Below are 13866 nucleotides of genomic sequence, written 5' to 3' on the forward strand. Positions count from 1 at the left end.
GAGTGTGATGGCTGAATATGGTCCTTAATGCACATCTCAACAGCTAGTGTGTGTCATCTCCCAGGCATGCCTGCTCTAAAATGTCAGTAACAGATTGTGGTTTGTGCTCTTGCAACCTGCAGACAACGTGAGATAGAAACTGTCAAACAGTTGCAAGAAGAAGCTGCTGGCCAGGCAGAAGCCCTTGGTTTAGAGCTGCAGAAAGCTACAAAGCAGCTTGAGGATGCTAGTAAACAGGTAAGAGAGGACCTAGTTTATTCTACACAGAAAAAAAGCAAGCAAATGCAGAATGCTACATACAATGCATTGCTGCTCTTGAGAAAGGAAATTGTGTGTTCGGAATGGAGTGCCTCATTGCAAAAGTGGAACCAGCAGAGGAAGTAAAATTTGAGGGGGTGGTGACAACAGTTTGCTGATGAAAGAGGCAGCATTGCATATTTGTGGTGGCTTTAAAAAAAAGAAAAGAGAAAGCCAAAAATAGCTTCCATACACAGTCCACCCCAACTGTAAAAATGCAGAAGTTCAGAGGGAGCTTTATCACTTCCTGAGAGAGAACAGATGCAGTTCAGTTTCATTTACATGAAATGTAGTCTCCTTGTATTAACCAGGCTGATTTTTTTATTTATTTTTCCTCCTCTTTTTTTTTCTAAATATTGTTTCTTGCTTAGGCAAAGGATCAAGTTGAAGCCTTTCACTCTGCTTGTGAGGAAGCCGCATCCTTAAAATGCAAGTTAGAGGAAGCCATTTCTGAGCAGCAAAATCTCAGGGATGTGAATGCAGCTTTAACAAGCACTTGCCAGTTGCTTCAAGAAAAGGTGGAAGAGCAGAAAAGTGAGTAACTCTTGGCAATGTACCAGCATTCGCTCTTGCATGGGCAAATCCTTAGCTGATTATTTGTGGCGAAGGGGAATAAGGCTGACCTGTGGGTCACCCGGTGGTAAAATGGTCTGTGAGAGTGTGTCAGGTGGGATTCCCACGAGTGGCTGTTGGGCTGTGCTGCAGCTGCAGACTCCTAAAACAATCTCCTGCCATATGAAGAAGGTTTAGTAACTCTATGGATAGATAGCACTTCTTTACTGACGGTGCTGTTCGCATACCTGAGTAGCCCACCTTACTCCTAACGGTCTAAGCTTTCTGTACCGAGGAGACTTGATTTTTATGCTCTACATTCCTCTTACTGTTTGGATTTGCTCTGTGTACCTAAATAACTGTGTGGTATGCAAAAGCTGCTTTCTTTGGTGGAAAGCAATAGTGTTATTGCATTGTGCATGTGCAACTTCTGCTGTGGAACCATGAAAACTTCATACTACATCTTCCTTGCTTGCGCAAAAGGCTGGACACTTACATAAGGTAATGGCTTAATTACATCACGTGGATTTTTTCTTCTAAATGCTGAAGAACCTATTGCTGCCGGGGAGAACAGCTGACTGCTTTTAAGCCCACTGAACATTTGGCATCAGGCATCCATTTCCAAATGCAATGCACAATATAATTTATGATAGACAAAAAGCTTAAGGGATGTGTGTGTTTTAAACACATTTCAGTGAAACTACAATTTGTCTTGTAGAAAAACTACGTTGATTCCTATGCCTTAGCTCTATGGTACTGATGTAGCAACCAGAGCCCCAAGCTGTGCTTGCTGACTTGTGACCAATGTTTTGGCATTGTCTGCACGTGTATGTTTATGTTCCTTTCATGTCTACTGTTTTCTTCAAACTGTGGGGTGTCTTTTTTAGCAAGAGTCATGGCAATGGAAATGTATTTTCCTCACCTCTGAATTCATAAAGCACTTCTGCAAAGCAAGCTAGCATCAACCAAAAGAGAGAACCTCAGACACTGTGGAAGAGGGAGATTGGTGCCACTGACCCACAAAACCCAAACCAAAACAGCAAAGAAACAAAACCAAAAGCCCTACCAACTTTACAGCCAAAGTCTCATCCTTTCTTAAATGATTCTAGGTAGTTTGCAGAAGTGTTTTTGTAGATAGATAGAAGTAAACAGGTAGATCTGTAGAGAAGTTGGAAGATGTTATAAAGAATAGGACAGAAACAAGGATGGTGGGTAGGGGAAGGACAATGCTCTACACTGGTTCCTGCAGAAAGCCAGGTCTAGTGCCCCTTCTGATTAAAGAACTGTGGTTTTGTTTGTTTTTGTTTGTTTTTTCCTCCCCCTTCCTTCCCATTCTGTTTCCCTACTTTCCCTACCTGCATGATAAGAGATAAGAAATTGGGTAATATGTTGGCTGAAGAAGCTTCTACTCAACCCATGTTGGCCAGGCCCACATAACCATGACTTGCAGCTAATGGCTACAGCCACTATACAGTGAAAAAAGCCTGAAAGAGCCACTGAGAGTAGTGTTCAAATTTTGCTTGGGCACTGAGGTGACAGTGCTAATGAAGTCTTTTCTTCCTCCTCTCCAGTCCCTCAATATTAGATGTGATATAAAAGCTACAGTAGACTTGTAGCAAGGTGTAAAAAAAAAAAAAAAAAAAAAGAACAACAACAAAAAACACACCAGGGGCTGCCTCTGATGTTTATCAAACTTGGAGAAAGAATGTTTCTAAGTATGAAATAAAGCCCATCTACTCTACTTTAAGGCCTTTTCTAGAAGTGTTCAGGTTGCCCAAAGCCCCCATCCAACCCAACCTGGCCTTGGCCTAGTGGGAGGTGTCCCTGCCCATGGCAGTGGGGTTAGAACTGGATGGTCTTTAAGGTCCCTTCCGACCTAAACTACTCCATGATTGTCTGAAAAATTTTGTACAAATGCTTCTCTACTGTAGAGCTGTAATGGAGTCGTCCATTTCCACAGAGAACTGTAGCACATTAACACTGATGGCACTGGGAATTAACCTCTTGCTTTAGAGTAGAACAAGGGAAACATAAGCATGTGGAAAAAAGTGCCCAGGTCTTTTGTATGGTGGAACTTGCAAAACAAAAGGTAAAAACTCTTTCTGTGAAAACTGATGTAGATATGACTGGGCCAAAGTGAAATATAATGGATTTGTGACAGGCAGCAGTTGGGTTACAGGCACTTTAATGCTGTACTGTTCCTTCTCAAATTATAAGGGACCCTCTAAGACTTGTAAATGTCTCTTCATAGCTACTGTTAATGCACTGAGAGGGGAACTGCTTAAAGGACGACTATGTGAATGGCAGTGCCAGGTATGAAGCTTGTCTGGTAGGAGAAGAAAAGGTAGGTTTGCACACTACGTATTCTGGTGGAAGGACATCTATAGCTGAGGTGAACTGCAAGTAATTTGGCAGCAGCTTTCTTCTTTTTTGGCTGTGGAGACAAAGTGAACTCTCTGTACTGATCTACAATACACATTTTCCTTCAACCTTTTTGAAAAGATGGACTCAAACTTACAGCAGTGGTGTGGTGTTGTAAACAGCTGTGTTGGCTATAAACAGTTGTTCATGATCATGCTTAATGTAGGTGAGGGAAACCTTCCTTGATGGGATGGTGTGAGTTGTCCCCCACAATCAGCCCTCTCTTCTGCAGGCAGTCTTCCAAATAACTGCTTAAAATTTTGTTATAAAACACTTCCAATACCCAGGCATTGGAATATCCAGTAAAATAGTTATTACCTTCATACCCCTCTGTGGAAATATGCTGGAAGTTATATAACTCTGGAATACTCTGCTTTGAATAAATATACTTTCTTCAACTTTAGGAGGGGGCGGAGGGGGAGTTATAGTGGGAAGACTTTTTCCCAACTGGCTCTAGTAAAGAACGCTGTAGCTCAGCATCTGAGCAGTCTAGATTTAACACAGAATAACAAGGTATTTATGAAGACAAGCAGAAGATCCTAAAATGTATCTTAAGCGGTAACAGGGACATCAGAGGAGCAGAATCAGAACTGTGGACCAGCTGCACGTGAATAAAACGTGTATTTGTGCATAATGGTCTGAAGAATTAAAGGCTGAAACTAGCATGGGGAAACAACTGCATATTTTTCCCGATAACTGAAAATAGTTCAGCCGGAAAGATAAAATTCCATTTTTGTTCACAATCAGTTGTAGTGTTCCCTTTTTTTCCCCAAATCTCCTATGCCTACTTTCCTTACACTGTTTCTCTATTGCAACAGCGCTGTGTAGATGAAGAATCTGATTACAGTCTACTGCCCACATCAGCTGAGCCAGTGAAGAGGAAGGTAAGTGTTTGTTTTGATCACTGCCAAGCCTGCTAAAATGTGGTACTTGCTTTGTTTTTATTTTCTTTCATGACCTGGAGGAAATAGGTCTCCTTGTGAGAGGCTTTGCCAGGTCAAACAAACTACCTTTTTTTTTTAATGTGTATATATAAAATGTGTAGATGCACACGCATGCACACATACAAAAGCATATTCAAAACTTTATTGCAAAGTTAGTTTCCTATTGATTTTGAGCAGTCTCTGTGACAAAATACAGGCACTTGTTAAATTGCCTTTTGAGAAGGATCAGAAGCTGAAAATGGAGATGCACTCTTTAATTTCTCTTCCATTACTTGTTGTTTATGCAACACTTAGTAAATTGCAGCTGTGTTAATGTTATTTCAGAAGTTTCTTCCAACCAACTTCACGTGATACCTCTTCAGCACTAACCAGCAAATAGGTGGTGTACGTTTGTGAGGCAGGCAGGCAGCACCATCTCTGCATGCACCAGGGCTCAAGTTGGAGTTGTCCTCATGCCTCTGCTAAAGGAAACACATTCTGCTTAGTAGGTGCCAGACATTGGGGAAGTGCTCTGTCTTGGCCTGCATGGTTGACTTGGCTTGTGAAGAGGTAGAGAAGGAAAGATTGGCTTTGGTTTGGTTTCTTTCCTCTTCCACCCTGCTTGTCTTGCTTTTATCCCATCCATTCATTTTTCTTTTTACCTCTCCCAAACCTAGCTGAAACCAACACAGATGTCAAAAGTGTAAAGTTTCAACTTTGAGTATTCTGCCTTTTCTTGTATTCATTCTGTTCATAAAGGACATAAGCTTTTCCAGAAGAAGAAATATACACATATATATGTATAAATTAGAATTCTGTTACACAGATGCACTTCTGTGTGTGTGGTGGCTGGGAGCTGTTGGCAGTTGTGTATTCAACATGACTGAAGATGCTCTTTCCACTTTTCCATTAGCAGCTCTATTGCCCTAAAAGACTGTGGAGTGAAGGACTCACCTTGCACGCTGAACTTCACAGGACCCTGCCCTCTGATATTTCAGACTGGTGTCTTACACCTCTGCTAGGTAAGACCTAGTGGTGTTGGCCAATCTTCTGTCTCTCTCCTGAAACACACAAATAGTTAATAGGAGGAATGGAACAGTCTCACTGGAGCTAAACATGCTAATAAGCTGTGGAAAGCCTACTGTTGGCTTTAGCCTATTTTGCATGTGATTGGATGCTGAATCATGCCTTTAATGCTTTCCATTAGAGGTTTGAAAAGATGACTGCCTGTGAGCCTACCAGGAGTCCTAAAAAGCCTAAGGAGGTATTGTAATAAATCATGTAGTCAGGTATACTTCTGACAAAGTACTTGCAAGTGTGAATTGACAGGGCTTGAGTTGTTTTTCCCATTCATCCTCTTGGCTGGAATACAATGTGGTGTAGCAACTGATGTCCTGCTACTGAGCTAGGGCCAATCCTGGTTTAAAAACTTGGATGAGTAACAGCTTTTAAGAATCAAGTAATAGTATTTGCTGACTTCTTCTGTGTATATTAGGCTATTTGTACTTCCCCACAATTCCACTGTGCTGCAGAGTTCATTTGGTATTTTATAAACAAAGTGTTTCTTCTGCTGTGTGCAACACAATGACTCTTCTTGTACAAGCTATAAAATACTCAGATGTAATCCTGTGCCATACTGGGGAGAAATAGAAGAAGAATTTGTTAGACTGTATGTGCTATCTCAGTGTAGTTGCAGCTAGCAGTAATATTGTGATCCAGCCACAAATAAGGCAGGTATTTGCATCTTGCACCAATCAAATATTAATACAGAAAAGATCACAGTAGACAATCTATTTCCCGCTGTCCTCTGTCAGACAATGCTTCACTAGGCCAGTACTGTTCTATGCAGAAGTTTCTATAGCTTCTTTCTCCATGTACAAAAATACGTGAAGCCCACCTAGCCTCTTCCATAGCAAGATGAAAGGTGTCTTATTTTAAATCATTAAGTTGGTCTGCTAAATGACTATCTTAGTCATTTAAGGCAATATTTGACTCTTAGGTCTGTGTCCAGCTTTTCCTATGACCACTCTTCACACTTTTCTCTTTCAACAGATGCTCTGACCTTGGAGACCTCAATACCAAATAACTCTCCTGTGCCCAGCTGGAATTCCCCTTGCAGACAGTGCTCTGGCAGCTGCACATTTGAAAGCTGTGATCTGGGTCACACGTCTGCTTCGGATGTGACGTCAGTAGAGTGCAAGTAAGATAGCAAAAAATATCTCTTTATGGTGAAGGGTGGAAGAATCCATGGGATTTAGCAGGTCCTGGGGGATGCTGTATCCCCAGCACATACTGAGTTCAACAGTAGGGCATCTCTTAAGAAACAGTGGACACTCAGTGCTCAGCTAATGGCATTTTGGGTGTAACACTTTGGACCTTTTCACAAGAGTAATATTAGAACTCTTCACTGAAACGCTGCTTTGACCACCAGCTAAGCACAGTGATGGTGTTCCTGTTTGATATTTGGAAAACCGAGGCATGAGGTAGGTGTTCTTGTGTCTATTTTCAGTATTTAACTTATGATTGACACTCTCACTTAAGAGCCAAAATGCTGTTGGTTTTGAGGAGTCAATTTTTTTTGGCAGAGTTTAGAGCAGGAATTCTGAGATCTTGCCTATCAAGCTGCCTCCTTAGATGTTTCAAACAGATTGAACAGTGTAAGGCTATGAAAGTTAGCTAACTATTGTCAGTGAATATTTAAGAAGAAAGATAAGGATATTCCTGAAGATGCAGAGGCAGGCAGCCTGCAGCAAAAGGCTTAGTAGTTCTTGAAGCTTTTGCCACTTTTTTTTTCCCCTTTTTTCTAGAGAAGTGCAGTGTGGAGGAGGCTAGGAGAAGGACAGGTGGTGGTTCTTGCTGTCTGGGGGAGGAAGGGTTGATGTTTGTGATGAATCTCTCTCTGAGAGACCGGCTGTCTGTCTCCACAGATAGTGGTGGCTTTGGTTGTTATGTGCTTAAGGAAAGCAGGCTATATATCTCACTGTTGTTTGGGCAATATGCAAATAAAATGTGTATTGCCAGGTGGAAAACATACTCTGCTGATAACTATACTGATGCAGACCTTCCTGTTTCCATTACAATGATGGACTCTTCACTTACTGAGGTGAGTGCTGTCTTTGACACCCCAGACATGGTTTTGAATGGGTTCAAGTAATTATGCCTTATAAATACCCTTAAGAACCAGACTGGGCAGCTGTAAACCAGTGCTGTAATCAAGCTGGCATCAGTCAGCAGGGTGCTGTGACAGCTTGCTTTCTGTGGGGCACTCCCTTCTACTAGGGCCCAACTCTGGAATATTGTAGGGATGGACCTAAATGTCTTGATGTTCATGTGCAGCTGGGTCATGCTTTTAGCTGGGGAGTATTTTTTTTTAAGTGGTTTCAAGGCTTAAGCAAGTGTTATTTCTGCAGTAATACTCAGTCTTGCTAGGGAAGTCTGAGTGACTTCACTTACCCACCTGTAAGTAATCACGGGATGTTTAAGTTGTGAATGCTGCCTTTCTTTGCACTTTCTCCCACAGCTACCATGTAACTGCTGAAAAATAGTATCTTTGCAGTACATGAGACCTTCCTTCAGCTGCATGCTCAGATATGCCTTCGTGGCTGTATTGAATCCAGCATCTATCAGAGCACTCCCTCCCACAGCTTGAGCTGTCAATCAGCTTTTTCACGGCAGCAGCCTGATGAGCCCCAGCTCAGTGCACTCAGCTGTGCTTTGTGCACGGCACTGCAATACTTGCTGCCAAAATCCAGACCTCAGCCCCACAGGCATGGTTTTATAACGAGCTTTACAAATGCCAGCGTTGGTGGCGGTGATGGAAGGATATTGGTCTGCTATTTTGGTGAATCTGGGAACAAACCATGCAACACCAGTGAGCAACCCTACCCTGGGTGCTGCGCATCCCAGTGATGACTTGAGGCAGAAAGTGCAGTCAAGGTAGAAAGTATGAGGGGTGGGGAATGCCCACGGTTTCAGCCTGCTTTTTGGCTGCAGTAGAGGAGGTGAGGAATTCCCTCACTTGTGCTGCTGCTACTTAAATTACCTTAAAGAGGATAATCCCAAGGGAGGCTCTTGCTTTATCCATCTCTTCTCGGGAATGACAGCCTCTCAAAGTTGTTTGAAACATCTGTGCTTCATTGCTCTGGAGCTTCCTGTGAATCCAGCTGGATTCACAAGTGTCACTTTCTTTTTTGTTTATATATATATATATATATATATATATATATATATATACACACACACACAAATATAAAAACTATGAGAATATTCTAGAGGGGAAAAATGAAAACATTAAAGCTTTCCCCAAAGAAAAAGGTAAAGGAATTGTATCCAGTATCTGTTCCTAAAAACTGTGACGTGCAGCAAAATTTGAATATCCTCGTTTAATAGGAAAAGCATCCCTAGGGTTTTTTATTTGCACAGTGGTTGCAGATCTGTTTGATCAGAGTGAGCCCTTCAGCATGTAAGTAACTTGAGTTTTTCTGTCAGAGTTGTCATTGTAGGTGTTCAGGGACTATTAAATAAAGGAGTTCTTGTGATGCCAGATGAATATTGGGCTTCTTATGCTTGTTTTGATTTTATGAAAGTCTTGTAGTTTAAAAACTAGAAGAAAGGTCTCTAAAACATTAATGCTTTTTCATGGAGTTTATATAAGACTGTGGTCAGAACTTACCTGCTGTGGTAGAGGATCTTCAGATTGTTTTGCTAATTCAAGGGATGGAGGTGGAAAGTGATCATGATTCTAATGCAGGATCTTCACCATTATAATCTTTTTATTAGGAAGAAGAACCATTCTCTAATGCTCTGCAAAATTGTATTTTATAAAACACTTGCTACATTTCCTAATAGTTGTTTTTCCTCTTTAAGTTTACCTGTGCAATCCTAATCTGAACAGCTAGTATGGATTTTTTTTAAATGGAATTGAGGATTTTGCTTCATTGCAAACAGGAAATCGTTGGCCATGTGTCACCTGGGGAGGGAGGAGGCATGTAGAACAACGCATTGCTTTGGTCACTTCCAGATGGCATATGTTTTCTGGGTGGGGTGGTGTGTGCATGTGTTTTAACTGTCCTCCAGGTTTCTTTTAGCTTCATTCCAACATACTACTCACCTTTCACCTTCTCATTCTCTGTTACTCCTGTAGATCTAATGTCCTGGACAAGACAAATACTATGTTTTACTTCCTTAAGGTTAAAAGAGAATTCAAATATGAATAAAAATAGACTGGGTTTGCTTTAGAGGAAACATTGGCTGGCTTGGGGCATAGACTCTGCAATGGCTGTCAAGCTCTGTGGAGGAAAAAGATCAAGTGCTTACTGATGCTGGGAGCAGCCAATGCTGTACTTGTTCTCTACTGTGCAAGCACCCCTTTCTGGGGTCCTCCAAGGATGTTTAAGGGAAACAGGAAGGTACCAGATACCTCTAGGTGATCACTTGCTGATGGAGTTTTTCTGTTCCCAATACCACTTGTGTAGTGCTCTTGGGATTTGTAGGGAGCTATCCAAAGCTGGATGGTTCCACACTTCCTCTGCCTGAAGAAAAGGTTATTTCTCATTCCTCTGTGCTACTTTCATGAAAAGAAGGAGGCCTGAAGCCTTCTGAAAAGCCTAGGTAATTGTTATATATCATCATGAAAACAAGCGTCACACCAAAATGAGCACTAGAATGCACAACAGAACAGGCAGGCTTCCAGAGGCAGGTTTTCTGCATTCCAAATCATCTGCTCAGTAAAGTTGTTAAAAGTAATGCTTTTATCTACCTAAATGAGTCGGATGTCTATAGCTGAGTGAAGTTCTGTGCACTTTATGACCTCAGAAAATTGATGTAACCTGATGCACAGCGCACAGCATTAGGACAGCAAGGTGGTATAGTAATATCATCTTCAGTACTATACTTCAGTCATCTCAAAACAGGTTGGAAGCAAAACATGAAGTCAGGAAACAAAATATATCTCTAAATGTGATACTCCTGAGGTAAGACTTCTGCAGAAAGTTATCACTCTTAATGATGATATGGCAAGCTGTGTGTTATATGTACAGGTGGCTATAGACTAGCAAATGAATCTGCAGCCACTTATCATCCAGTTCTCTGCTAATTCAAGTACAGCTGCAGTAATTATTAAAAACTTTGACATAATTTTTTTCTATGTGTGGGGCAACCCTTTTGTCCAACGCTAACCTTTCTCTCTTTCTGTTAAGATGGACCGTGCAGAGCCATCAATACCAGTCAGCCCGATCCCGTCCAGGTCAGGTTTCGGGGGGGGGGTGATGTCTTTGATGTAGTTACATAATATGGATCAATATTTGAAAAATAATTTTGTGTTGACAGTGATCACTTAACTTCACCCCAAGAAGTTCCTACATCCTCTTCAGAAAGCACTGTGCCAGTAACAGGTAAGCCCTTAAACTGGAGTACGGACAGGTAAACTTCTTGTGCTGAAAGTCTCTAAAGAGATAGGCTGAAGTCTGCATTTAATGAACAGTAAGTGCCCTGTCTTCTGTTGTCTGATGTTCTAGGCGGTCTTGTTATGGAGGAAAAGCCACCCAAGCACTCATGTGCAAAAGAGGAAGTTGTGCCAACTTCCGCAGCAATGGAGAAAAACAATGATAAGGATCCTGCTGGTTCTGTATCAGGTACAGTAACTGCTGCAGCCACGCTGGCATTCATGCAGTGAGGAAACAGCTTGCTTCCAGTGCATCTTTGATGTGAGGAAGCTGAGTAAGAAAAATAACTTGATGTTTGCAACAACAGACATTCACAACTTGCTTTCACCTGCAAGTGCTCTAAACTTTCCCCAGAACTAAGCAGGAATAAGGTCTATCTGGTGGCAGAAGGCAGGTGGCCTTATAGTGCTGCAAGAAGTAAACATGAAACAACTTACTGACATCATGATGCTTGCTCAGCTGGCAGAACACTGTGTGGGTACTAAACCCCATGCAAATTTTGGGAGGAGAAAGACTATCTTTTTTTCATGGTTCTAAAAAGTTTGACATACAACTGGATTAAACAATGTTTTCCTCTTTCAAAACTGAAGCTCAGAGCACGAGAAGATGGGGTGGGTCAGGAGGAGAGATGGGGACAGCGCCTTTGTGTACAATCCTGCCTTAACTGTATAGTCACAAACATACAGAAAAATTATTCTTACCAGATCTGATGGTGCTTATTTCACTTATAAACTAAAAGCAAAACAAAACTAAACTGTGTGTGTACAGTGTTTTTAAGCTATTTTTTAAAAAGTTGATCTGAATAAGCAGCACAGAATACATGAGTGTGCATGCTTGTAGTTATTTTTTAACCTTTACCTAAATACGAGATCTCTTTTTGTCGTTGTGTCTTTTGGCTTTGTTTCTTTATTTAGTAGTCTTCCTGAAATCTAATTTAGTCCCCTCACTTAAATATTTTTTCTTTCAACTGATTTGCCTCTGCAGTTAATTTTCATATCTGGTGTAGGTGCCTTTGACAAGGAGGAAACAGATATGCAAAACAGATCAAAAAGAGTCCAAATAGCTTTAGCTTTAAAGGCTGAGATCCTGCTGCTTGTTGTACATCACCTCTAAATAGAAAGCCTTTCTAGCATTAGAATGGAGACATTGATGAATCTCACTTGTGGTTTTTAATAATACCACACCACGTCTTTTGAAGGTGCTTGGGAGCCAGGTCAGATACTTAGGGCTGCTGCAAAAAGTCAGCAGGGACAAAAGGCAGACTAAGCAGAGGATGCTGTCAATGTGAAGGTTGAAAAGAGAAAGCACTTCAGATGTGAAACTTTTTTTTTTTTCTTGTGCCGTTTCTTTGGCTTGCATCTGTGTGTATGTGTGCGTGACTATGTAAATGGAAGGGAAAAAAATCTAGATATTTTAAAAGGTATAAATAGCTACCAGAGTTACTGCTGCACATAAAATTAATGTAATTCTGAGATTTTCATCAGTTTCTTAAATAAATCCCTTCTTAATAGCTGTCTTTCTGTAGTTTACTTTTTGAATGTTTTAAACTTCTGGATTGTGGTTGTTACAAGTTTGTGTTGTATTTGAGCTGGCATCATCAACTCTCAAACTTACCAATTCTGGCAAAGAGTTCTTTTGTCGGCTCTATCATCAGTCCGCTAGTTCATTTTTAGGTACGAAGGACAGTCCAAGTGTCAGGATGTTTGAAGCTTATGGGCTCCTGAAATACCACAACTGTGTGCATTTCATGATCTGGTTATGCTCAGAATACTGTAATAGTAGCTGATGTAGCATGTTGTGAAACATCAGATCAAGTCTGATGTTTCTCAAAGAGGAGAATTATAAACGATCATCCCTTCTGCTATTAGTTTGTGCATGTGATTTTATTTTTATTTTTGCTACCAATTTTTGCTACCTACCTTTTTGCTACCTTGCCAATAGACGTCAAAATATTCATTATAATTGGTCTCTCTAAATAACAAATTCCTGCTGGTAGCAAATTAAGATTCACTTAGCTGAGAGAGTATTACTGTTACTTTTTGTGGCTTCACTTAGAACAACTACTATCAGAAGAATGTCTCACAAATGTGTAGCACTTCTTACTGTGACTTACTATTTTCAAGCCAAAGATAATGTACTATCACATTCCTTCCTTAATACCTTTACAGCATGCTTACCTGCCTCTCCTTAATGTCCTCTACTGGCATTTGCTGCAGTTCTTCATTTGTTTTTGGTTTTTGACCTGTTGGTCAATGGCTAGTACTCTGAGTGTGTTGGAGGCTTGTTTTGCTTTTATTACACTTGTTTTCTGGAATGTTTCCTCCCAGGGCCTGATCTGATCAAGAAAGAATTCAGCCCTGTGGTAGAAGAACGCAAAACCTCACTGCAAAATCTTTTAAAGAAAGACCCGGTAAGAATTCTAGTGACACTGAAATGTCAAACTGCTTTGGCTGAGCAGTGACTACCAGAGGAGGGCGCAGGCCCCACCGCTGTTTTTGTGGCTGTTGCTTTGCTGCAACTATTCTGACTTCCTTTTAGGAGATGGGCCTGGAAAAGGAAACTAATAAAGAGCAGAGTGAGGTAACACCAGCCATGGTTCCCAGCAGGAAAGGTAAGAGTTTGCTGTTGAATTAATCTGCGCATAACTTACTGGAGTGCAGACCTTGGTCACTTGTGCCAACAGCTGTGTAAACAGCTGTAGAGAGCTGCCTGGACTACACCAATTATTATGTGGGGGTTTTGTTTTAAGGGGTAGTAGCTGTGGTTAAAAAAATCAGAATGGGCTAGCGGTGGAGAAAAGGAAGATGTTATCAAGCAAAAACCTGCTTCTGATTTCTGCGGATACTGATCTAACTCAGTCTTCCTCTAGACAGAATTTCTTAGGTGTTGCAAAGCAGCTAGGCTATTTGAAACTGGCATGCATGTCCTCCCTAAAGATTTATAAAGCAGCACCACTTATGCTAACTGGAGTTTTGGGTAAAATGATATAGATAAGCTGGACAATGTTTCTGCTGATCTGTGCTTAGACACCTCCACTTTTGTGGTCACCTGACCTTTTGCCTTTGGAGTTGAGTAAAAGCTAGCAATGTAAGTCATGTAACATCCTGCAGGATGAACCTATGGGCTGAGGACTTGCACCAAAGCCTAGAATTAACCATTCCCATACTAATAAGATACTAGTTGAAGCTGACTAAACAGCTAACTTCTGTGGCTCTGTGCAAGAGAGTGCT

General features: G+C 41.2%; 1 protein-coding gene across 5 annotated transcripts in view; it reads left to right on the forward strand.

Moving 5' to 3' along the window:
* The window catches only part of IRAG2 (inositol 1,4,5-triphosphate receptor associated 2), a 40996-nt gene that overhangs the window by 19887 nt on the left and 7243 nt on the right, over nt 1-13866 (forward strand). For 4 of the 5 annotated variants that reach the window (XR_011088897.1, XM_068655672.1, XM_068655680.1 and 1 more), the window contains exons 18-29: nt 123-237; nt 669-831; nt 3101-3162; nt 4089-4154; nt 5107-5215; nt 6246-6393; nt 7215-7296; nt 10391-10437; nt 10521-10585; nt 10709-10825; nt 12964-13046; nt 13175-13247. Coding sequence is in view for 4 of the 5 variants with exons in the window: in XM_068655672.1 (XP_068511773.1) it covers nt 123-237; nt 669-831; nt 3101-3162; nt 4089-4154; nt 5107-5215; nt 6246-6393; nt 7215-7296; nt 10391-10437; nt 10521-10585; nt 10709-10825; nt 12964-13046; nt 13175-13247 (1130 nt within the window). In the remaining variant the exon portion in view is untranslated. The remainder of the gene's footprint in view (nt 1-122; nt 238-668; nt 832-3100; nt 3163-4088; nt 4155-5106; nt 5216-6245; nt 6394-7214; nt 7297-10390; nt 10438-10520; nt 10586-10708; nt 10826-12963; nt 13047-13174; nt 13248-13866) is intronic. The other variant, XM_068655665.1, reaches the window with a different exon arrangement.

The sequence above is a fragment of the Anas acuta genome, chromosome 1 (genome assembly GCF_963932015.1).
Source record: "Anas acuta chromosome 1, bAnaAcu1.1, whole genome shotgun sequence".
NCBI classification, from domain to species: domain Eukaryota; kingdom Metazoa; phylum Chordata; class Aves; order Anseriformes; family Anatidae; genus Anas; species Anas acuta.